Below are 26,053 nucleotides of genomic sequence, written 5' to 3' on the forward strand. Positions count from 1 at the left end.
CAGGAATCCATATTTTAAATAGATTGATAAGGGGAAGTATGTAAACTGAGGCAGGTGTTGGGGTAGTCTGTAAATCCTGAAGTACCAACCAATGGGGAACAGGGGAGGGAATTGCGGCTGGGATTTTGGGGGGGTATAAGCAGGGGCTTTTTGCACTATTTGGTGTGCCTACCTTTAGGTAGAACACCCGGTGTTGCAATATCGTTATTAAAACATTGCTTTGCTGAGAGATCCTGCCTGAGCCTATTATATTTACAAGTAATTGTTTCCTACAGTTTGCTTTGTGAACGGGTACAAGCACCTGCAGAGAGGGTCAGCAGCATTCTGCTGGGCGTATTTCCCCCATGCGGTAAATAATAGAGTGAACCCGTCACCAAACTTTTTAAAGTGGCGCTTGTGTTTAGGAAATCTGAACATTGTTGTGCAGCAGGCACAGCGCTAAAATCACCACCCGACACACGCCCCTAACGGTCCAGGGCGGCCGCGCGCCGGGGCGGGGCGGAGCCTCAACTAGCCCCGCCCCTTTCCCCACCGGTGGCCTATCGGCGGGCCGGCGAGAGAGGTGGGGAGGGGCCGGAGGGGGCGCCCGCCATATTCAAGCTGCGCGCGGTTGAGGTGGCGGTTGGGAGCGCGCGGCGGGTCGTTGCTTGGTGTCGGCATGGAGGCGTTCACCTTTCCCCGCTACAGCCCCGAGGACATCATCAGCTACCTGCGCAGCCACATCCTGGCGGGCTCTGAGGCCCGCAACCTGGTCAAGGAGGACGTGTTCGACAACCCCAAGGTGCGCCAAGGCGGGGGCCGCGGCCAGCGCTGGCGGAGCGGGGGCGCGGGGGTGCCAGCTGCGAGCCCCGCTGCGAGCCCCGCTGCGCTTGGGCGGCTCTTAACCTTTTTTTTTGTGGGGGGAAGAGCTTTGTCTCTGTGTGCCGTGGCACCAGAGGTTTCCTTGCACGTCGCTTGGTTCCTTGGCCGCTCGCCCCGCGGCTTGCGCGGTGCGTGGCGGACACCAGCGCCTTCTCGGTAAACTGAGAAGTTTTCCTGGTGTGGCAGATCGGTCTTCTAAGAGCTCAAGGACTAAACCTAGCGCTTCTCCCCGCTTCAGCTTGCGAGCAGCCTGTTCAAGCCTCGCCAGCAAGGGGGTGGGTTCGTAGACGAAGAAACATGAAATTACAAGGTCTGTCTATTTCAGTCCCGTGGTATAAGCCACTGCGTTCGGCATAGGATCATAATCTCAATAGCTTCGTTGTAAACTGAGTAAACATTTACTAAACTGAGTAGATATTTACCTCGTTGTAAACATTAGTAAACATTTACTGATGCCCTTAAATCAGTCCTGTAAAAAGCATCCCCTCCTTCCCTTTTCTTTCTTCTGATGTTAGTTGTTAGTTCTAAGGTAGTCTTGCGGTGTCCTTGGCAAAAGAGCAGTGGCTTTAGAGTTGAACTGATGTTTCGGTGTGTTTCCTTGTGCTCTGTGTTTGTCCCTGCTAGAGGACTGAGCTGGCCCTGTCTGTTTAGGGAACCACGGAGTGATCGTTTTTAAGAAGATTGGTTTGTACTGATGGTGCTTTAGTGTTATAAACTGTTTAGCTTGTAGATGTTTTTTCCTGTCTTAATGACGAGATGAAGGGCACACTTTGCTATGGGGTTATAGTTCCTGTGACTTTTTCTTATTTTGGTGTCACTTGGTTTGAAAACTGCTCAGTGAGCAGCAATGTAATGAAAAACAATGAGTGGCTGTGACAGTGAGGGCTGTAGTTGTCTGAGCTGATTGCTGTCTCTTATGATTGTATTATGTGACAGTAATGCTTCAACTGTCAACTGTTGGAAAGAAAAACTTATTTGTCTTGGTGGCTCAGTGCAATCAGTTTTCATGTGTTAAAGGCAGAACTACCTTTATGGCCTAGTCTGAGAGCTGTGGACAATGAATCATATGGAATACTGATTCATGCCCTTTCTTCTTGCAGCCTGATGTTTTACGCATGATTTACATGAGAATCCTGCAGAAGGTGTATGGGATCAGCTTGGAGCATTTCTACATGGTAAGTCTGTAGCGGCAGGTGTTATGAAATATGAAAGGAAAAAACATTGCACTTAACAAATTAAATGTTGAAGTATCTCCCTCTTGCCTTCTCCCTAGCAAATGGCAAGTAGCTTACTGTTTTCCATGTTGTAATTGCATGAATGGGAGCTCAGAAATTCTGCCTCTTTTGCAAAAAACTTGTGTGTGAGATGCTGCATACATCTTTGGCTATGACTGGAGGAGGGTCTCTGCCTAGATGTTAGACTTATGTAGAAGGAAAGTAAATGTTGCTTTTAAGGTTTGATCATTTATGCTTCTCTATTATCTGAGAGGAAAATAAGGAGAAATGCAGCTGGAGGTTAACTGATACTTAACTCCTGTATCTGTTAGACAAGAACTGATTCCTGAAAGTGAGAATAAGAAGTATTTTCTCATGCAGTTTTTGGATAAACTGAAAGGGAAGTTCATATGTGCACAAGGTAACTCAGTTCTTTACAGGCAGTTACATTGGCTGGAATACTGCATTATGAGGTTTAAAATATCGTAAGAAGTGACAGTATACCGCTACCTTCTCCTTACAACTTCTTCATAAAACAGTTGTGTGGGAATTTTTGGGTGGTTAAAGAAAGAGCTGCTTCCTGTTAGGTGGATAATGCGAAGTCTGTCCTTAGGTACCAGTTTTGAACAAATTTAAACAGAGTTTAGACTGAATTCCTGAGTCTGTCATGTTGCTGCTTTTAGTCATTATTGTCTTTTTGTATTTTGACCAGCCAAACCTGACACTTAAAATAGTCTGCTGGTTAACTTGATGGAATTCTTCATCCTTGAGCATGTGTTCCCCGTGGAAGGAGAGAAGATCCTCAGTGTGTTTAACCTACTTGGAGTATCTTGTGTTATGGACATAAATGTGTGGATTCTTAAGTATTCTCTACTTATGCATTTACTCTCTTTACTGTTTAGATGCCTGTCAACACTGAGATAACGTATCCACAGTTATTTGAAGGCTTTCTACCTGTTTGTAATTTGTATGTTCACATGTAAGTAGAAGATGCTGCATCTCCAATTGCTCTTCCTTGTAAAGGTCTGATTTACGAGAAGTAGCAGGGTTTTATGAATTTTGGTGTTGTGGTTGTACTGCTTGTTGGTTCTGAGCAAGGTGGAATTTGCATATGAAGGGACAGCAATGCTAAGTAGAGTAAAATTCTCAGCAACCAGCCATCTTGTGAAAATGAATGTGTTAACTAAATAATCCAGCCTCACCAAGATGGAGTGGACATCTATACTCTCAATGTCTAGAGGGTCATCATTACACCTAGAAGAGGGATTTTAAGTACCTGTTGTGTAAATTTGCTGTCTGAATTCTGTGTAGATATTTCTGTTGGAATGGGGTGAGTTTGACTTCAAGCTTTGTTTCACTTATAAGGGGAGAAAAGACTAACAGCTAAGTGTAGGTGTTCCCTAATTAAGCTGAGAAGTTGTTACACAGGCAAGTAATTTGTCTATAGAAATCTCTTTGAGATGCTGCAAGAATTTTTAGTGCTGATCTGTGTGTAGAGTCCTACTGTGGTGTTCTCCTGAGACTTACTGTTATGTGCTTGCTGTACATATGCTCTGGGATGAGAGGACAGGTTCTGGTTTTTAGTAAATGGATATAGCACAAAAACTGAGTAATGGTCACTGCAGATTAGGTTTTATTTTGTTTTCTTTGCAGGCAGCGCTTACTTTCGGTGTGCCAGATTACCGATTTTCAAATTGATGATATCTTAAACCCAAGTAAGAATATGCATTTTAATCCTTGTGTTTCCTGGGGTGGTGGGTGTCTCTTGATAATCCAGGTGCTTTTTCTCTTTGGTGAAAGATTGTCTCTGGCTTCCAGCTTGTGTGTGCAGGCATGTCACAAGAGCCATTTAACTAACCTCCTCTCCATTCTTGTGCTATATTGCCATACACAGCTACTATTGTGGCCCTTGGACCAACTGGTTCTAATGAGCAGTTCTCCTCCTTATTCCTTACGTAGGCTAATCCAGTTAAATAACTGAGGGGAGTTCTGCATGCAACAAGTCTGTTTAACAGCTGGTCTGGAGAGCAGACTGTGACATACTCAAAATAGTATAGGAATAGGTAGTAATGAAAATTATCCTGACAACTCTGGCATGCTGTAGGTATTTCTTATGCTGGTGCCTGTGTGGGAAGCAATTTAATTTTTCCTTCACCATTTTTGATATTTAGGACTGGTGATTCCGGTACAAGAAAAACAGCTTAGTAAAGGCTATTCTGAAGAACTCTTGTGGCTCTGCCTTGTCTCAGACATTCAAAGCCTTTGTAATCATCTTCCACAAAGTTTGTTTGCAATAGAGCCAAAAAGTCCCTGCAGTTCAAACTGCTGTCTTCAGTTAGCCTCATAATTACAGTGAGGCTCTGTCTTCAGACCTGTAGTTGAAGATCGATACACTTTCTCCCTGACTGCTGTTTTAATGGGAGGCTCTATGTTGATGGTCTTTCTCTTAGATGCCGTTTTCATTTGTGGAATTGCATAGAACTGCTAAGACATTGGAGATTCATAGCGTAGTGCTAGTTTTTGTGTAGTCAGTGAAATCTTTGTGAGGCAAGTAGGGGAAGAACTAATTTAGACTCTGTTTTGTAATTTCTGTCTCTTCTCTGAATTATGTTTTGCCCAACTTTTTCTAAGTAATGGCAATGCATGTGGAAACCAGAATAGTGATGGCTTCTAATTCCTATTTCAGAAACAAAGAGGACAGCTCGCTTTTTGAGTGGCATTCTCAACTTCGTGAATTTCAGAGAATTCCGACGTGAGGCTTACTTGGAGTTACAGCAGAACTATGTAAGACTGGGTGCCGTGTTACTCCAGATACCTACTTAAGGATAATTAATATTAACCTGGGACTGGGAACATAGAGGTTGTGGGTTTTTAATCATATGCTTAAATATGGCATTTGAATCTTCAATGTTGCCAAGTAATACATGAAAGTAGTAGTTTAATATTATGTAAAACTTGTACAGCTGTATTACATGTAATAAGCTTGCACAGCTATTGGAAATGGTTTAACAAAAACCTTGTCAAAGCCCTTGAGGAAACATGTCAGTTTAGAAGAGTGGATGAGTTTGTCAATATTGTCAGGGTATGACCATGGCCAAGTTATTACTTGAGCTATTATCTGATTTTTTTTTTTCCAGTAACTTATTTGATAGTTTAGTCTGGTAAGCAAAGGTTTCACACCTCACATCATTTGGAGAAAAGATAAATGTAAGTCAATGGGCTGAAGTGGGAATTGCAGGTGGCTTCTCTTCTGAATATCGAAGTAGGTTAGAGATGGTGCATTTCCTGTGAAATAATTATGAGCAGGGTTCTAATAGAAGCCCAGAAAGAAACCATATTCCTTCAAAATAAAAAAAAAAATCCAAATATTAATTTGCAGAAACTGGCTATGGAGAAACGCCAACAACTGGAGGCTGCAAATCAGGAGGCAGCAATGAAACTGGAGAAACTGAAGTGAGTATGATCAACTGTATGAGATTCAACAAAGCTAAATGCTGGATGCTGCACTTGGGTCATAACAGCCCCATGCAATGCTACAGGTTTGGGGAAGAGTGGCTGGAAAGCTGCCTGGTGCAAAAGCACCTAGGGAGGCTTGTCAACAGAAGCTGAATGTGAGCCAGCAGTGTGCCCAGGTGGCCAAGAACACCACTATCATCCTGGCTTGTATCAGCACTAGTGTGGCCAGCAGGACGAGGGAATGGTGAGGTTGCATCTCAAATCCTGGTTCAGTTTTGAGCTTCTCACTACAGGAAAGTCTTTGAGGTGCTGGAGTGAGTTCAGAGAAGGGGCTGGAGCACAAGTGTGCTGGGGAATGGCTGAAGGACCTGGGGGGTTCAGCCTGGAGAACAGGAGGCTGAGGGGGGGCCTTATTGTTCTCTGCAACTGCCTGGAAGGAGGTTGGAGCTGGGGGGGTAGGGCTCTTCTCCTAAATAACGAGTGATAGGATGAGAGGAAATAGCCTCAGGTTGTGCCAGATTTAGATTTGATATAGAGAACAATTTCTACCCAGAAAGGGTTGTTGAGCATTGGAACAGGCTGCCCAGGGCAGTAGTGGCATCACCATCCCTGAAGGTGTTTAAAAGACATGTAGATGCAGTTCTTAGGGACATGGTTTAGTGGTGAACTTGGTAGCGTTAGCTTAATGGTTGGACTTGAACTTAAGGGTCTCTTCAAACCTAAATGATTCTGATTCTATATGGGGTGTCTAAACAGGAACTGAGTAGTTGAGCTGTGTTATCAGACAGAATTGTTTGATAATTACTACAGGAACTTTTAATTTGAGCTGACTTGGCTTCTTTGGCCCTTTTCTGACTACTTTGCTGGTTAGCCCCCCTGAGGAATGAGCCTCCCCAGGGAATAAGCCAGAAAATATAGATGTGTTGTTGTTGAGTTGCACTCAGTTATAGAAGTAGCTCTACTGGCATTAGGCTAGACAAGTTGCTGGCAGAAAATAAAAATGTGGCTTTGGGGGCGTTTGGGTGCTTTGAGAATATACTGTATTTTGTATGTTGGGGACTATGATGAAACCTTTTGCTGTTATAGTTAGTTTTTAGTGGTATGTCTTTATCTCTATTATAGCTATAAGAAGCCTATCTTTAAGTTATTAGATGGGTGAAGTTGGCTTCCTTAGTTATTTGGCATGTTTGCCCCATTCTCTGTTTCAGGCCGTTTAGTCCTGTGTCTTTGCACTATTAAGTTTTGCTTTTGCTTGTGGATAATAGGATGCAGAGGTGGCTAGCTTCCAAAATATTTTCTTTTCTTTGATAGCTCCTCTTGGTATGTGCTAGACGGGAGCTTCTCTAGCTACCCATAAGTTTACCCTCATACAAGTTGTTTCTATGGCAGGTAATACTATGCAAATATCATAAATGAAAATCACAACAAAAATTGGTGTAAGTATTGTTCTTTTGTGCTTTGCTTAGCACTATCTTTAAATATAGTCCTTTGTTTTGCTTGTACCACTTCTTGCCAAAATAGCTCTTTAGATTATTCTTTAACTATGAAATCCTACAAGCAAAAAAGAACAAGGTCTATTGATTGAGACTGTCTTGCCCTATTTATTGAAGTTACTGGTTGTAAACTCTTCAGAGAGAATGATTGTTTTATCTACTGTACTCTGACCTGACTCTAATAATGCTGAAACTGTCCAATATCTTTATTTTTTGTTTAGCACCATTCCAGTTGAACATCAAGCAGAGGTCAAGCAACTGACAGAAGATATTAGAGAGCTGGAGCAACTACTAAGGCAAGACTATCGTCGGAAGCAAGTATGATCTTATGTATTTCTCTGAAATGCTACTGTGGCTTCTGAGCATAGGTTTCCTTATTCCTGTTGATTTTCTTCCCCTCCTATTTCTACAAAGGATAAAGGAGATTTTTCTGATATAAACTGAAGGTCATCACAATACAATGTCTTGTCTAACCAATAGCACCAACTCTTCATTTCGCTGTAAGGAATGTGAAACATACTTGAAATCAGGGAATACAAAGGTGTAATAGACTCTTTTTGATATGCATTACTGCAATGACTTGGGTGATACCTGTGTTACTGTTCAGAAGTGTGTTGTGTATGTTTTCCTGTTGAATTTCTTTGTTTTCCACCTGAATTTGAAGGATTGGAATTGGAGGTATGAGCCATGGCAGGAAAGGAGGCCTAAGAAGGGTCACCTGAGGGAATACCTGGCAAAAATAATAGGGTTGATTGCAGGGGTGACTTATCAGCAACGGCAGCTTGCCTCTAAGATCTCATAGGTAATGTTTTCAGCTGTTTTGGAAAAGAAAACAAACAAAATCTGTAGTTTTTTTTTCTTATGTTAAATCCCATCTTTACTATTAATATTATTAACCATATGTTTGACCTCTGTTGTTTGGGATCTTGTATTAACTTAGTTTTTTTCTTGAAAGTAATGCTTCTGGTGGAGGATGTTGTGTGTGTAACAGCGCCAGGGTCAGTAAGAATAGCGGCAGTCCATCTCTTATCCCTGTTCCTAGTTATATATTGCTGGCTGCATCCCTTGTGAACCCAGTGGCTTTTGTGACCATTATCTCCTTACTCATCTTTTAAATTTTACAGATTGCAATTTTGTCTGCTGCTTATGGCACTCCAAGGAAACCACACTTAAGATTTCTCTTGTGGACAGATCTGTGATAGAAGGGTAAAGGAGGCAGTGGTTGTAGAGATGCTTATTTGAAGTTTGTTGCTTGTTTTTTAGACAGCTTTGCAAGAAGTGATTTCGCAAAAGAAGACGGATATTGCAGAGAGGACCCGAAAGCTGGTAAGTACACCTCTGTGTAAGCTGTAGCTTGCATCTCAGATCAACTAAGAGATTGTCTTTCTTTCTAGGATCAAATTATTCTTGGAGTTAGGTGATGTTCAAGTGGTGATTATTAGGGGTTTTTTAACTGATTTGGCTTAATTTTTTTCTTCCCATGACAGCTTTACCGCAGTAGCTTGTTTTATTGTTAACTTTGAATACACACCTCTGCAATGTAAAGCTCTGTCTGTGTTCAGGAAGCTGATCTGGACTTCTGAGCAGCTGTGGCCTTACCTTGGGTGCACAGAATGGCTAATGAGGCAGACGCTGATCTACCTGGTGGGGACAAAACAGGAGATTTTTGAGAAGTTGCACAGGAAGCTTGTTACTGTTCTCCTAGGCTGATATATCTGGCTCTGAAACCTTGCAGTGACTGTAGGTTGCCCTCAGTGAGGGGTTCTGAAGTAATACACACTAATTAGCAGGTATTTTGTGGAGTACTAGTGAATTGCTGTTCTTGTGACTTAGTGTTCCATGCCCATAAGCATGCTCAGGGAGAAAAAAGGACTGTTAACTGATTTGATTGGGAATGTTAATGCTATTTAGAGAAATTTATTTTTAAAACAAACTTTCTAATGAGGAATGACTTAGAACAGAGAAGAGAACTTGTCTAACTAAAAGATCCAGGCAAACCATCCCTCACAATTCCTTTGTTCGCTTAATTGTTAATAATGAAAGTGTGTTTGTCTTGTTAACTAGAATGAGCTTAAAGTGACGATGGCTACTTTGAAAGAAGAACAAGAGCAGCTGAAATCAAAAATAGTGGAGAGTCCAGAGGAACTGAAAAATTACAAAGAACTGATGAAAGAGACTGTTAAAAAACTCAAGAAATCCAAGGTGAGGTTTTCCTTGGTTCACACAAGAAGGTACTCTGTTATAAAAAGCACATGTTTTACTGAACTGTCATCATCTGGAGCTGTTTCTTGAATGACTTATACTTCCAGTCAAAACTCAACAAACAGTAGTTAGTCTGAAAGGAAATCACAGCTTCAGAGAAAACTGAAGATTGGTTGTAGGTGGCTTTTTGTTTGTGTTGGTGGCTTTTTAGGGGTGTGGATTTTTTTTTTTTAATCAGGATTGCAGTCACTACTGCTTTGTCCTGGATGAGTAACTGTTTTTGTGAAACTAGATGTAGAACTCTTGAATCTATACTCTACCTGTCTGGCTGTTATCTTTCAAGAGATGACAATATTTTGGCAGTTCACAAATGTCCTTGGATTTAGAACACGTACTACATAGCGTTTTTCTTATCATTCCTTATTTCTGGAATTGGTGGCTGTCTCCACTAGCATGTGGAACACTGAGTTTTCTTCCTAGCTTATTTTTTTATAGTAATGTCCAGTCTTTCAATGTTTATAGTTCATGATTGCTCATACATCAGTGAAACTTGTAACTTGTCTCCCTGTGTATTTTTGTTCCAAAGGTGTGAACTTTATTACTGTAGTTCCAGGCATCTGTTTTTATAATGCTTTATATAACTTCCAGTGTATAATTTCTTCACTGTACAGTTTTTTCTTTCCTGAAAGCTCTTGTAACAAGCCAGTTAGTTCAGAGTAAAACAATTGCATGTTACTTTTCCTGTGCTTTCCAAGTGTGGTGTTTTTTTTTTTTTTTTTAACAAACTGAAGGTCTTATTTCACTAACTACTTAGAGGGAAAGGGTAAAAAGGTCAATATGTATTAATTATACACAAAATAAATGCTGAACTCCAAAGCTGGTTTATTAATAGTCTTGTCTCTTTAAAGCAAGAAGTTATTGAGAAATATGAAGTTTATAGAGACCTAGTTGAGGTTCTGCCATCATGCCAACAAGAGGTGCAGTTATATCAAAAGAAGATGGAAAGACAAGGAGCAAATGTGGAGAGACTGGCCAGTGTCTTAGCAGAGGTTTGTATTATCGTCTGTATTGTGAAAGTTCCCGCCTCCCCTCTTCTCCAAAAATAAAGAATTTGGATAACTTCAAAATCTCGTTCTTTAACACATCAGTAACACAGAGCTGCTACTTTGCTGCGTGCCACTAGCTAATGTACTGTTGCCCACTTCTAATGGTCAAAGCCTTAGTTACCATAGAAACATGACCTAAAATAGTTTGAGCTGTCTTGGGCTTGTTGGTAGTAAATGATGGAAGAAGAGATCCAATTTCTTCCACAGAAACTAAGGGCAAAAAATAAATACTTGAAGAAGAATTATGTTAAATGCCTTTAATTTTATTAATGTTACTAAACCAGCCTTTCCCTGATGCAAGGTTTGTTGCAACACAATACTTTGCTATTTGCTACTCAGTTTTGAGAGAATGCAATTTTTAGAAGCATTTCAAAAATAGTATGCTGTCTTTTGGGGTATTTGTATAGCACATGTTCAAATCACCCTTGGCTAAGAGCTATAGCAGAATTCATAGTAACTTCTGAAAACAATTCGGAGTCATGTGATCTTGTTAACTTGGATGTATTTAGAATCTGATGAAGACTAGGGAACTGGGATTTAACTGGGAGAATTAGTTAGCAATCAGATCTTCAAAAAGCAGGAAGCTAGTTCTAATCTCAATAAACTAACAAGGTGTGCTGTTTCCATTATCTTTCCCTCATTTAACTAATTTCAACACTTATGTTCTCTAGGTCAGAAATCTGGAGGACCAGCTTGAGAATGCACACATAGAACTGAAAAAGGCGAAGACAGATGAAATGTCCTTAAAGAGACTAGTCACTGCAAAACATGAGAAGCTGTCTACACTTGAAATAAGGAGAGAAAAGAAGCGTGAAGAAGTTGAGCAATATAAGCACACTGTATTTGAGTATGGATGAGTTGACACTGCTACCTGATACTACTTTGTCTTGATGTGCTACCAAAATTCTTGTCTGGAACAAACACCTAGCTTAGCAATAGGAAGAAAATGAGTGATGTGGGATAGCTCTGCGTGAAGACCAGTAGTGCTGCAGGCAGGGACTTAGGGTCTCAAATCAATAATTGCAGTGTGACTTGACAGCAATTCTTTCATTGGCGCACTAATTTAATTTATAATGCTTATTCTTGATTCTTTTATCTTCTTAAAGAGAATGTCACATTGGGATAATTTTCCAACTTATCAGACTTCAACAAAGCCCCATTTGCCTTTCATGAATTTTTCATAATTTCCCTTGCCACTTTTGCTCGTTATCGAAGATGTTTGAGACCCATGGGGAAATGGGGCTCGTATCTCGGAGGAGTATTATCCTGACATGATGCTTCTAAAACAAAAGGAAAAGTGTCATTTGATCAAAGCCTCTTAGCCCATCTTCCTTCATACCATATGCTAAAGGCAAGTGGCAAGGCAGTGTTTACAGCACAGCAGTTGCTTCTGCAGCAGCAAACTGCGGTGTTGTAAGGTCATGGCTTCACTGAGATTAGAAGTGCTGAACTCTTATAGAGAAAGCTTATTTAATAACTTTTTTTTGCTACATGGATAGGAAAGGGAATATGGAAAATTATTAGCTGGGTAGATTAACTATGATGGAAGAGAACTTTTTCCATATAGCTAGGAGATTCAACTATGATTTAGTCATGCTGAAAGGCTTGTGTGGTGTGTAGAATGGCAGTGAGATTTCCAGGCTTCCTTTGCTCCTCATTTAGTGTATTGTACCAGGTAAATGAGATTAAAGTTACTTTTCCTTCCAAATAATGAATGAAAATAATATAATGTAATGCCCTTTATGTGAAGTTGCTAATTTATGTTTTTAATGTGTTGGATATTGCCCTTGAGTGATGCAATTAGATGCTTTGATAAGAAAGAGGATATGGGAGGTAACCTTGAGTTGAAAAAGCATTTTTTGCCAGTGAATAAGAGAATGTGTCCTGACTCTTCCCTTGAATAGGAAGATGTAAGAAGGCTCTTTCTGAGTGATTTCAGCCATTCTTTAGAGAAGGCAACTGCTACAGTTCTAGCTGTAATTATTGTACAAATGCTTACTATAAACTGGTAGGTGCTTTTGCACTTGAAATCAGAGTAAATCTCCTGTTTCCTTTGATATGGCAGCTCACAGCTGGAGCGATCTGAATTTACCTGCAAGCTGGGGAGATACTATTTGTTCTTTATTTGGTATACAGTGAAATGATGGCCTGGAAGTTGCAGGTAACATACATAGATGTCTAGGAGTAGTGGGAGGGGATCTGAGGCTAAGGAAAATGTGTAGCTTCCAATTACGCTGAAACAGAGTGGTTTTTAACATGGTCCAGCGGCTGGCCTTTAGGCTGGGCTCTTCACTGGCACCTGTACTATGTTACACAAAAGCAGGAAAAGTGCAGTGTCCGGATGTCACAGGATTGCCTTGATTGGCAGCAGCTGAGGATCTTCAACATACTCCTTTAACTTCACATTAAATTTCACTTCTTGTACGTAAGTTCTGGTTTAAGAATGGGATGAGTTTCCAAGCAAGTAAATGCCATACAGCATGGCTTCTAGAAGCTGCTAGTTTCATGCTTATAAAATGAAAACTTTGCTTGTGGTGGGGTTAAGTTTAATCTGGGGTAAATCATGTCTCAGTACTAACTTTTTTCTCCCACTTTTAGATATTGTGACAAACTGCAGGAGAAGAGGGGTGCTGTCTGTGATAAAGTGACAGCTATTGAAAAGGAAAAACAACATACAAGATTCAAAATTCAGCAGTTGAAGGAGAATGCTGAAAAAGAAGAAATGAAAGCCAAGGTGAGGTGTTTTTGTTTGTTTTTTTCCTGAAGGAGTTCTGCTTGTTATTCTCAAAACTGATTTTTAACTTGGACTGTGTAGAAAAAGGAACATTTGCCCTAAAGACAAATAGTCTGTACAGGTGGATAGTGGGAGGGAGAGCATGTTGTGCTTGTGGTGTAACTGAGTTTGTGCTCATCTTTGCAGGCTCTAGGTGGCCCACAGGAGAAATAGGGTTTGCAGACCTGAGGGAAAAGATTCTGGACACAGGTTAACATAGTAGTGTGAATACTGAGCTAGTGCTGTTTTGTTTTGGTTTTGACAATCTTAGTATTGTCACCTCTAGAGTTACAACAGAATCATAACATGGGGATTTTTACGTGTGGCTGCTCTTATTCTTCTGAAGTTTTGTAACTTTCCTGTGTTCTGTGAATGCTGCTTCTTAAGCCTGGGATGAGTTACCTTTGAAGTCACTTGAGACCACCAGACTGCTCTCATTTAAATCCTTATGAAGCAGAAATGTTAACTTTGCTGATGGATGTTTTGTTTTGTTTTTTTGCTCCCCCTTTATCTTTCTAGGAAATATCCCGAAATCTGAAGGCTGGGTTGGAGAAGTTTCATGAATCTCTCATTAAGACAGCAGAAAGTTATGCAACCTCAAGAGAAGAAAAAATTGCTGAACTGAAGGGGCTGCTTGGACTTCAGACTTCTGGAAGTAGTTCTTAGACCTGTTTTCACTTGTATTCCACTTGTATTCTCATGTCAGTCCAGTCTATATCCCAGCTGGACAAGATACAAGAAGCCAAGCATTCCTTCTTTAACTGCTCTGATAATTTTTGGGTTGTTGGTTAGCTTTCCCTTTTGGTGATGCTGTACACATTCAAAGTGAACTCCTTTGAATTGGTATTGTATAAGTAGAACAGTGATATCTACTTTCTCATGAAGACAGGTTGGAGGTTGTGTTCCGCAGCCTGGATGTTACAGCAGCTATTGGGAAAGAGATTCTCAAAAGCTTCGAATAGATGCTAGAAGGAATTAATCCAGCCAGCATGTGATTTTGATGGGATAAACTTACTGTCCTTCAGGTAACTGTTTATAAATATTAAGATACTTTCTCTAGGGAGATCATGCTTGCTTATCCCAGTGATTAGGAATTTGCAGGACAATGAAAATGCTATGTTCTGGTTCTTCCTCTTGGGTTTTGCAACACCAGCTGTTGGGTAAAATGCTGCAATTCATGAAGAAGCAAAACTTATGGTTTCCAGTGTCAGGTTTATGTATTTCCAGTATGATTTTGTGCCTTCAGAATGGCTGATTTGTTTGTAGCTAACATACCTATAAATAAAGCTGTATTTTATCTAGAGAGAAATGATTCCTTGGAATGAGTCTACTGCTGCTTTTCAAGAACTTCTACTGTTCTTGAACTGAGGGCAAAGCAGTGGGGGGGAGTTTCAGTGTAAGCTGAATAGCAGTGAAGGGAGGGTGGCTTTGATAAGGTGATACAGCTCAATTTCCCTCAAGAGGGCACTGTTATTCAAAATGTTCATGTTTGGTATTTTCTGTTAGTACTTCTGTCTGAATGCCTAGAGTCATTTGTCAAGGCCTGAATCAAACAGAACTGTAGAACTCCTTTATTTTCAGACACTGGTGTGAAATAAGCAAATTATAGATGGACATTTATCATCAAGCTGATATGAGAAACTAGACATAGTGGAATGAGACCTTCACAACCTTCCCTGTGGTATACCTTTGAGAATAACTGAATGTCAGTAGCTGCTCTGCAGTTTGGCATACCACTGTTTATATGCATTTGACTTTTTTTGGTATGTACTTCAGTGTTTTATGTGCTACATGAAGCTTGTACCAAATTTGCGTTGTGCTGCTTGGGCTGCAGTTAAGTTAGGTGATCTTTAGGAAACCAGGGTGGAATGTAGCTGATTGGAGTATGAAAACTTCTGTGGAAGACATAACATCTACTCCATCTTCATATAAATATCCTGTAAACTTGGCTTTACACCTCTGCTTGAGTAACCAGGTAACTGCCAATTCAGATCAATACAGAACAGAGCTGATGCACTTGCTCTGTGCTTTGATTCAGCATGATCTGGGTCTTAGAGCTTTTCTTTAGGGAACCTGCATAGATCAGGCAGTAGCTTAGATCAGCTAAAGGTTGGTGTGAATGTAGGCTACCACTCAGGAGGTCCCTTTCCAGGAGCAGGAAGTTTAAGATGGATTGACCATCAGCTTGTCCATAGCCTGTTCCCAAGCCCCCTTACTTAGAGCTGAACAGTTTTAGCTTAGAATTAAAAAAAAGTCTGTATGGAGCCAAGGTGGGGTGGGAAATGGGTATAGGAGAGGGCACAGAGCTTATCAGCAGTTATTGTATACAGCTGGGAGAGTTCAGTACATGAACACAGATGAAAATACTTCTTCTGATGAGCTCAGACTTATGAACATCCAGAATACACATACAGACAGCAGAGCCTGAACTTCCTGCTATTTGTAAGTATCCTTCCTTTGCACAGACTCCTCGCCATAAACTATTAAAAAGGAAGGTAAGTGTCTCCTGCAATGAAGATATGTTGTCTCAGAGGGAGGACAGGGCTTTGGTCCAATTTAAACCAGCTTGGGTATCTCTGCAAGGAATAAAAATAGTAATGGGTGAGATGGGAAATGGGTGGGCAACTTAAATTATGGCTTGTCATGGTACATGAACGAAACTTTGAGACTGTGATGCCTCTTCCCTGCTCATGTCTTGCTGCTGCTTCCCTTGTGAAGGAAGCTTTTTTCACTCTCTTGTTTTGCCTTTAATGAAAAGTCTTCCTGGAAAGGAGATATTCAGATCTCTGTCTCAGAAGTCCCCTTTCTGTTAGTCTTTGGCCACAGTGAGTAAGGCTGGGTTAGGTACACAAGCTTTGTTTTTCCAGCAGTTCTTACTGTTCTGATGTTGTAGGATGAGCTGGAAGAGGAGCTGCAGGTGTGTTTGCCCACTTGGTGGGGCTCTTGGCACAGAGTGCTGATGAATTCACAGTTTTGTTTCTGTCACAGCTTTGCTGAGGAAGCCAAAGGAAATTTGCTGAATCTGCAACCCTAGAATAGCAGCTTTGCAGCTTGAGATTCATATATTCTAGGACTAGCCAGAACCAGGTAAATTAAAAGTTAAAACTTTTTTTTTAAATGTAAAGATTTCAGAGGGCTGATAGTCAGCTTTGTGTGCAGACCATCCAAACAACAGCAAAAAGCTGCTGTGTCCTTTTTGGTGTTGTCCTCCAGCTGGGGAATATGAAGGTATCTTGAGGTTGCCAGTACCCATGAAAGCACATTGCATTATATGGTATTGGGTCTCAGCTTTGAAGGGTCCATTTACCTTTTGTAAAGCTTGCTCAGGCACCAAGTCTCCAAAGCTTATGGACCAGGTACAGACAGAGTGAAATAAATGGGTAGAGATGCCTGGGAATAAAACAAGGAAAAGTTTAAGCTGAATATCTAGATTCCCTTTGCCTGTATTTTATAAAGCTAAAAAGGGAATGGTCTGTTGCTTGAGGCTTTCTAAATGGGGACAGAACAGTACGTGACGCTATGAAACTCCGTAGCATTTTACACTTAGTTCATCTCCTGTGACATTCAAGAGACCTCTTGATTTGTGGTATTTTTAGTGCTAGAATTTGTATGAAAAAGTTTGCAGAACATTGATGATCGTGGACTTTCCTGATGTCAGTGAGTGCCACAAAATAAGTGGTAGGTATGTATCAGCACTACTGCAATATACTTCTGTTTCTTCAACACCAAAGGGTTTGGGTTCTCTCTTGCTGGTCTGTATTGCCTTGCCCAGTAAGAGCAGGGTGACTGCAGAGGGGCAGAACACAGCAGCAGTGCTTAAAAACTGCACCAACGTCTTGCAAGATAGCGACCAAGGTTTTATTTTGTGTATGTGTGTGATTTGATGGGGGTTGGGTCAGGTTTGTTCCTCTCATTCAATATTGCCTTGTGTCATTTTTGTTTTTCTTAGCACCAATGGGCCAGAATCAGGTTTGGTGCTTACTATGCTGTATATTGTGTAACAGTCCCTGATAGTCTTTGCCTTACAATTCTGACAATCTAAAAGGGGCAGTGCGACAGGTAAGTTAAAGTGACCCTTCCAGGGTGTCACCAGTGTCACCACCTGTATGTGATTCTTCACCAGTTTGCAGTAGTACTGCAAGTTTTTCATTCTGTGCGCATCCTCTAATTGTATGTGCATAGTTACTGATGTGGCCTGGGCCATCTGACACAGAAGAATCCACAGGACCTTGCTTTGTTCCTTGCTTTAATGTGGTTGTCTGATTCTACTGCAAATATAAAGTCAATTTCATGGGGTTTTAGATTGCTTTTTGGGTTTGGTCTCATTTTTCTCTATGGAAAGTTCACAGGTGGAGCTGTTGCAATTTGGGAGTAAACACCTGCAATGCCTAGAGTGAGACAGGTCCTTACAAGCCCTAAAACACAATCACTAGAGGCACACCTTGCTGGCTCTAGGAGAAGGGAGGTTGTAGATGTGGTTTCTCCCTGAATGAAGCCTGAGAAATTTTATTCCCATGAAGGTTTTCTTCCTTTTTGCCTGAGCAGAAAGAGAGCAACATGCCTAGGAGCTGAGTTTCCTGATGGGTAGCAAATTATATGGTACTTATTGCAAAAGAGGAGTTTGGAGGTTGTGTCAGTGATATTGTGAAAGGCAATGTACTGAAAAATATGCTTGCAAAGAAGTGGACATTGGAAAAGGAATTGTTTTTGTGAGTTGCAAGTCACCGGAGGGGACTGGGAGAGGCCAGTGTTTGCAGAAAATGAACAAACAAAAGGAGGGAAAACCTGGGTTATGTTGAGGTTTCCATAGCAACACAATACTTTTGCTGGAAATATCAAATGATGAGATCTAATCTATCTGCTATTTAACTCTTGCATGCGAAGCCTTCTTCTTTTTCAGCTTACCTGCCATCTTCCACAGCATCCTCTCTAGTGATGTGTGTCATTATGCAGTGGTGGCCTACATGAGGAATGATGTTCCTGGGACAAGGCTGTCCTTGTGCTGTTCCCCCACTGTACAAAGCACGTGGAAAAGGAAGAGCTGATGAGACAGGGCCAGTGTGTGTGTTATGGGCTCTGTGTAGGAATGACTTAGTGGCTGTACTGAAGAAGTTTACTGGCTTCTTGAGAAGCTCCTATTTCTTGCAGATCCGAGAGGATGGACTATGCTGGTACCGAGAGCAGAGTTGCCAGGCGGGTATGTTGCTGAGCTGTTCCATAGCCCGCAGGGTTTGCTGCATAAGGATGTGTCTTCCTTAGAAAAGATGCAGCTTAATACCTGTCTGAGATGTAGAAAACTTTCTGTGGATGTTTGGAGAGTTCATCAAAGCAGCCTGACTTAAATTTGTACCTTTGTTTGAAGAGCATCAGATTTGGGAATCCTCGATGGCAGGGGAAGATGTATTGTGTTACACCATTGTTAAGGGCCTGACGGTGGCCAACCCCTGCAATATTTGGTATTTATAGGTGGGCTTCACACTTTTTTTTTCTCCTATTGTTGTTCTGTTATTAACCTCTTAACACTTACGGAGCCCTGAAGATTTGTGGATAGCAAACAACCTTCATTGCAACAGATAGAAGAAAATCAGTTCAGAGGAGTTCAAAGAACAGTAATCCAGGTATATCTCAGTAAATAGGAAGCAGTACTTTAATATCTCTTAACAAACCATCCCCTATCTTTAAACATTTATTATATTTCCTCGTATTTCTCCTGACAGCCACCTGTTCAACTTCTGACCTGTTTGTAAAAATCTGCACACCATCTATCAGAGGGATATGCACACTTAAACTTCTGTTCTGTGGGCATTAAGTAAATTATTTCTTTAAGATCATATGGCAGATCTATAATTAATTAAACCCTCCATGATATTAGTGCAAAATAATTTAGCCTTTCTAAAAAGGTAAATGTAATTTGCCGATCTGGTATTTGGAAGAATGCTTTCCCCAAAATCAATTCCTTTAGTTTCCAGAGAATAGAAATGAGAAGCAATCTCATTTTAATTATATCTCTTTATTGCTAACAAAGGAATGATTTATGCAATTAAATTAACTGGCTAGAAAATTATTCTCAGCTGGGCTGTCCTAATTCTTTGCTTTCTGAATTGCAGGCTCTTACACTTCCCTATGTAGATTAATTTTTCTGATATGCAAACAATGCTCCTTGTGTTCATTTTTAACATTTTTTATTCACAGCTCCCCTTTTCTTAGTGTCAATGACATGAGTAATATTTGTGCACTGCTGGGCTCTGATTCAGGCCTTTTTTTATGTAGAAAGATTGGAAAAAAATCTTTTCTTTTGAATCTCATTATTGCCAGTGCAGAGCAAGGTTTTGAAGTTTTCTTATCTATTGCTGAGAAACAGCAGCAGGAACATGAAGGGACTGCAAAGATGTCAAAGGATGCAAACTTTTGAAGGAAAATGTATCAGCATCAAGGAGACAGGTGAATTTGCAGCTAGTGTTAAGAAAGCATTTTCTTAATGTGTTCCTCTTAAACCCCTATTTCCTTGCAGCCAGGCAAAAAGCTGAAATGCAAGGAAAAAGAAAAACTGTCTTATGTTGTACCCAGATTAAATAGGGAAAAAATTTTGGATTTTCTTTCTGCCTGGGATTACCACACAGTGGCTGGCCAGAATGTTAGCTGGTGATATTTGGGCTGAGGGGAAAATTACCATGTAACAACACATTGTGACCATGTGCCAACACAGTCTGACATCTTCTGAATGGGGCATCAGTGTAATCTCCTGTTTTAAAACCGCCGTGAACATATTGTAGAGCACGTGTTAGCTCCATCTGAGCTGTCCTGCCCTGTATCAGTAGAAATGTGTCAGCTGGTCAGTGTTTGCTGTGTTGGCATTCTTACTGTGGTTTGAAATAAAAAAAAAAATAGTTGGGTCTGGGTTGGTATGTGGTGCTTCGTGTGTGGAAAGGTCTATGCCATTGGGATTCTAAAGGCTTTTGAACTGCCAGATAGAAAGGATCAAGCTATGACAGTTGGGATGGCACAAGAAAGCACTCTGAGCTTGTTTCCTTTGAACATGGATCACCCAAGGGGAATCTTCCTTCTGGGCTGCAGAGCTGCTGGGTGGGTGATGGGGTAGTTGGGGCAATGCTGATGGACTGCAGTTGCTGGTGTTGTCCTTGAGGACAGCACTCTAGAAGCAGCACAAATGGAGTTTGCTTAACAGGTTCTTCCAGTGGGTGTGATTCCACTTTTCTCAAAGAATAGTTGCCCTTTGCTCACTGTCAAAATGTTTAGTGTGGTGTGTGTGTGGTGGTGTTTTTTCCTTCTGTGAGCTCTCTGCACTGGGTGATACAGTTCAAAATGATCTAGGCGAATTGAAGGAATGGTTAGAGATCAATAGGATGCAATTCACAACAAACATTACTTTTAGGGAGGAAATATCTGATTAAAAAAAATGTGAAACTGCCTAGACAGGCAGTACTGCAGAAAAGGATTTGGGTTGACAGTGGATCACAGCTAAGTGAGCCAGAGTGATGCTCCTTCAAAAAGAAATCTTGTTCCTGGGAGTATCAATAGGAATGTCATTTGCAAGTTGTAGGGTCAGGAGTGAGATAAGACTACTCTGTGGTACTTGGTGAAGTCTAGGCTAGCAGAATGTATCCAGCTTTGCATGCTGCATTTCAAAAGCCAAAAATGGGAAAGAACTGGGAAATCGTGACCTGTGGGATAAGTAGTGGAAAGTCCTAGTGGGAGAAAAACAAACTTAACTTACAGTAAGGGAGAGTTAAGCTAATACCAGGAAAACCTTAACCATAAGCGATGATGCTCAATACTCAGCCTGCCAGAAAAAACCTTGGACCCTGCTGGATGTGTCCTTTGGTCCCAACTCTACCTGCTTCTCTTCTTAACTCAGCAAAACTGAGCTTTCTTCTGCCCTGTGAATGCCCTGTGTTCCTGCAGCCTTTGTGGGTAGGTTTTATGCCTCTTCCTCATTTTCACTTAGCTCCTCTTCACTGCTACCTGTTTCATTCTACTTTGGCAGCAAATTCCAGTGGGTGCTGGTACTGAAAGCTGCTTCTAGTGGTGTCTAAGGGAGAGGTTTCACTTCACAATGCCAGAAATCCTGTTTGTTTTGGAATAAGCAGTGTGTGTTAACATACAAGGAACAGAGTAAGCAAAAAGATGTGCTTGTAGTGGAAGGTGATGAAAGATGAGGAAGGGAAACTAAAAACAAAACAACAAACAACCCCCCCCCCATCCCCCCCCCCAAAAAAAAAACCACCCAGCAAACAAACAAAACAACCCCAAACAAAACAACTACAAACAAGCATAACCCAACCAAACCAGAAAATGGCTCCTTTCCTACAGTTGATGGCCAAGTGATTTTTCACTGGCATCTTGGGTCTGTTTTTTTACAAAGGGACTACTTCTTACTGGGACTGCAAGAAAGCTTTTTAATGAGGGCCAGTGTAACTTACAAAACCAGGACAGTGCTTTGGCTTATTCTATTGAAAGAAGGGAGGTGAATGCTGCAGCACCACGAAATGTCCAGTTGCAGGTACATCTCCATGGAGCCACTATGGGAGGGGAAGGAGAGCTAGAGTGAAGTCCTCAAACTTCCAAAATGTCAGGAAATGCAGAGTTTAAAGTGTGCTTCTTATGAGCACAGCCACTTAATAATAACCCTGTCAATGACAACGACAGTTTCAAGGATCAGCTCCAGAAGAAATTCTGCTATAATCTGAATTCTGGACTCCTTTTTCCGTTTCTTAAAAAACAAAAACACCCAAACAAACAACAAACTTGCAACAAAACCAAACCAAACAATCCAAAACAAACCACCAAAAAAACCCCAGAAACCACAAACAGGAGTGAGTTCCCTCCAGATCCTCTAATAGAATTAATTACCTCTCCATGGACCATTTCCCAAATGCACCAGGATTTAATTTCAGAGTGATATCCAGATGAAAATCCATCTCTGGTAACACAGAGTATCTCTTCCTGTGAAGTAGATCTGTATTCCAGGTGTTCTCCCTGTGAGAAGATCCTGGTGTTTCACTTGTTGATTGATCCTACAGATGTGGCTTTCCAGGAATGCCGTTCTCAGATAAGGTTTGGTGCTTTGTGAAGCTACCGTAGATGCGCTCTCTGCATGTGCTTTTCTTCCAGATGAGATGCTGCTGAGATATTGATAAAACAAACAGGGGTTGACCTGGACCTGGGAGCTGTGTGGCCATGACTGGCCTCTCTGGAGAGCTGGGTTGAATTTGAGGACATTGTCTGTTTGTCCATGGCTTCCTTAAAACAGGAGAAAGATCCTTAGCCCCGTTTTGCTCCTGCTTCGTTCTGTAGTTTGTTTTGCTCAGAATTTTTTTAAAAGCTAGATATTTTCTGCCTTTTTTCTGCCCAGGCTCTCTTCCTGGTTCTTATGAAGCAGGACCTAGTTAGCTGGAGTTTGGACTCGCTACCATCAGAGTGGTATTTGAATAAAAAACAATTTTCATGTTTTTGTTTCACTGTATAAGGTTAAAAATTTATTATTAAATATCAAATGAATAGTTAATATTTTATTTAGAATAACAATACTTTTATTTCTATTGGATTCTATATATGAGTGCTAAAATTGGATGTTTAAATAATCTGGCTCGCTACATTGAAAGAGATGCAAGGACTGGAAAGCTTTGTTTGTCTTATATCTTTATTTCTTCTGACTTTTCATTTCTAGTCTTTCCCGTCTCCCACTAAATTACCAAGAGAGTGCTCTTAGCTACATCTTATGAGCAGCAGAAGAAATGAAGCAATGTAAAATATAGATAGTATATACTGAGTGGTACTGTATGTAATTAGACTATATAGTTGTGCATGTATGTGTTCTGTCTCATTGCATTTCAGAGAGAAACACTGTGTTACAATAAGCTCAAGGGTTTTATACTGCGGCTTTTTAAAGATCTATTTTCTTATTCTTGTCTTGAACAAGATCTAGTTTGGAGCTGGGCGATCTCTTTTAAGGTCCCTCCCAACCTGAATTACTTTCTGCTTTTATGAAGATCTGTGTGACTGTTGTGTCCAAATTGGCAATAGCTGCATTGCTCCTGTGAAGCTTTGCACTGAAAGACAGCTGGCAACCAAGCAGCTCAGTCAAGGTATTTGCTTCTGAATTTCATGAGGTTTCTCTCAGCCCACTGGACTCCCTCCAAAAAGCAGCGCTGTCCTCCAGTGTATGGACTGCTCCCCCTGTTTTGGTGCTGTCTGCCTACCTGCTGAGACAGCTCTCTCCCGCCATTTAGGTTGTTAATAAGGCCTATTAAACAATACCAGTCCCAGTGTCCATCCCTTAGAGATGCCAAGAGTGGCAGGTCATCAGTTGGACTTTGTTACGCTGATCACCAGGCCCAGCTGGATTTCTGCCCTTCTGATTTCTGTCCTCCCTGAATTTTTTTATGTGTATATTTTTCCCCCCTCCCTTGTTTTGATCCAAATGAACTCTTTCTACAGGAATCCTAGTGTTTAGAGCTGTCTTGGCAAAGGATGGGCCACTCCATTCTAAAGGGCATTTGCAAAATTTTAAATATGCAAATAATAATTATTATTGCTGGTAATAATGGGAGCAGCAGGGGATTTCTTTAATATATTTTTTCTAGATTTCTCTGTCCTCTGCAGATGCCACTTTAATGCAAATCAAACTTTGCGGATTGTGTTACCTATTGAAAAATAGTTTCAATTAGAAATTCAATTACACTGTCTTGGGGGGATGGAACTGACAGTTTCTTTGAATTTTGTACGTTATAGAGGGCTCCAAAGTGCCATAAATCTGCTAATTGATTTCTGTACCTGTAATGTTTGATTAGGTGTATTTTATTGTCTTCTTGGTTTTAATTAACCCCAGGCTTGTCAAAATGCTTCCACTGACAAAGGATATATGATGAACTGAGATAAACTCTATTAACAGAGGCTGACTTTTGTCAGTAATTGCTATTATGCATGAGAGTTATTAGAAATTATCACAGACAAAAAGAAACTGTACTTTTGGTAACAACTTTTATGGACTGCTATAAATCTGTTGATTGCCCCCTCCATGTAGGAGATAAGCAACTGTGAATGACAAGGGGTCTGAAGGAAAATCAATCATTTACTAGATGTCTTATAAATATTAAGAGTGACAAAATGGGAAGAGTTATGAAGTCTAAGTGCTGAAAATTGAATGGATGCTAATGCGCCTAAACTTGTGCTCATTAGAGATGGTGAGGGCTGTGGAGACAAGCGTATGACCACCTCAGGAAGTTCTTGGTTTTATGAAGAACAACATGTGACTTTAGTTTTTCAGAGCTCCGCAGCAAAAGTTAGGCTGAGCCTTTCACTTCCATGGTCCTTGGTGGGAGTCCAAGTCTGGAGGCTGTTTCCGCCTGGATGTTGTCCATCACCTTGGCACACAACAGCGTCATGTCACTAGTGTCTGGGGACAGAAGCAAGCAGGAACATTGAGCTGATGATGCACAGGTTTTACCCGAAAAGCAATTGCAGAGACTGCAGTTGGGATGTTTTTGCAAAGCCCAGAGGTACTTAGAGATGCTATGTGCTGTTTGTATGTTCTGCTCTTGGAAATGTTTTACCTAGGAACGCAATGGCAAACCTGACAAACAATTTCTTTGACAAAACAGGAAAGAAGGCTTAATATCCTAATTTTTACTAACATATCCACCTGTAAGGGCTTTGTTTGTGTAATATCTTTAGATAGTAACATATATAAACATATGTGGAAGTCTGTGCCTAAGTATTCATGTCTGAACTGCAACTTCATCTGTTGCAGATTTGACCTTGCTTGGTCTCTGGACACTGTATGTCTGAAGCTTTGTATGAATGGGGTGTTGACACAGGTATAGTCCTGTGAACACAACTGAAAAAATATTTGGAATATAAACAGAACAGTAATCAAGCCATACAAAGTTGTAAAAGTATGACACAAACTTTCTGTAAAAGTTGTTAAAGTTGATATGACTACTTCCTAGAAACACTGCATAAACGTAAGTTTTGCATTGCTAAGGCAATGCTTGTCAATTCTTTTTTTAAACTATATTTGGGGAGAGCACATACAATCCTCAGGAGCTGTACAGATTTGTTCTGTTTTCTAGCAACTTCTGTCTAAGCTTTGGATACTCTTGGCTGCAGCAATTTTAAAGCTGCTTAATAGATCTCTTGTCTTACTCAAAATGGTTAATTTTTAGCTTGATTTTTTTATCTATAGCTGTGGGGGTATTTTTCAACTGACCTTCATTTTCTTTTCTGCTTTTTATAAGAGTTGTTATAATGACTTACACAACTGTACTGTTAAGTGTGCATGTAGAAAGGAGGAGCGGAGCAGAGCCTTCTATGCAGAGATCATGTGCAGTCCTAAAAGCTGTTTGATCAATAGCGGTACAATATTTAGCTGATACTTCAAATTTAGGGGACCTTTTAAAACATGCCTGGAGCTTGTGAGGTGTGCGATTCTTACTTTGCTATCTTAATGTAGCCCAATGCTAAAGGTTTGGGGCTTTTTTGGAGCAGTTGTCTGTCTTCCTGGGCATGTGGTGTTTTGCCCAGTTGGCACTGGGGAAGGGCAACCATGGGCACATCCATCCTTTAGTTCCCAGCATAGGAAAGCCACTTAACCTGCTGATCATCATGGATGAGGCAAGAGACTCCATTGTGCTTGAATCCCAGCTCCTGTGGATCATTCCCATGCAGGACACACAGGGAAGATATTCTGCAGCATGCCAGCTTCCTACAGATTGTGCGTTTTTGAGCGAGTTGTTAGAGTGAGAACTGCCTTCCTGGTTTCTGCAGCCTAGCGGAGGATCTTGGTGCTGAACCCCTGGCATGGCACAGGTGGGTTTTCTTATGGAGTTTTCCACTTTCAGCTGCTGTGAGAGGGTGGAAAGTCTAGTAATGGGGAGTTGTGATGTAGCTTGATGTTTTGTGGACTGTTGGAAGAGTCCTAGACATCCC

At 40.9% G+C, this 26,053-nt stretch overlaps 1 protein-coding gene across 1 annotated transcript; it reads left to right on the top strand.

Moving 5' to 3' along the window:
- Nucleotides 1–558: 558 nt before the first annotated feature.
- NUF2 (NUF2 component of NDC80 kinetochore complex) lies at nt 559–14,414 on the top strand. Its single transcript, XM_005498957.3, has 13 exons — nt 559–781; nt 1,962–2,036; nt 2,978–3,054; nt 3,729–3,790; nt 4,762–4,859; nt 5,455–5,528; nt 7,246–7,342; nt 8,288–8,350; nt 9,089–9,226; nt 10,135–10,275; nt 11,004–11,179; nt 12,931–13,066; nt 13,625–14,414. Exons 1-13 carry the CDS (start codon nt 659–661, stop codon nt 13,769–13,771), a joined length of 1,407 nt encoding a protein of 468 aa, XP_005499014.2. The 5' UTR covers nt 559–658; the 3' UTR covers nt 13,772–14,414.
- The last annotated feature ends 11,639 nt before the right edge of the window (nt 14,415–26,053 follow it).

The sequence above is a fragment of the Columba livia genome, chromosome 8 (genome assembly GCF_036013475.1).
Source record: "Columba livia isolate bColLiv1 breed racing homer chromosome 8, bColLiv1.pat.W.v2, whole genome shotgun sequence".
Lineage (NCBI taxonomy): Eukaryota > Metazoa > Chordata > Aves > Columbiformes > Columbidae > Columba > Columba livia.

Excerpts from the sequence above, each read along its gene's own strand:
- NUF2 (XM_005498957.3), top strand. The coding sequence starts at position 659 with ATGGAGGCGTTCACCTTTCCCCGCTACAGCCCCGAGGACATCATCAGC. Across the intron at positions 782-1,961 it reads ACGTGTTCGACAACCCCAAG|CCTGATGTTTTACGCATGAT; the intron begins GTGCGCCAAGGC and ends TTCTTCTTGCAG. Across the intron at positions 8,351-9,088 it reads CAGAGAGGACCCGAAAGCTG|AATGAGCTTAAAGTGACGAT; the intron begins GTAAGTACACCT and ends CTTGTTAACTAG.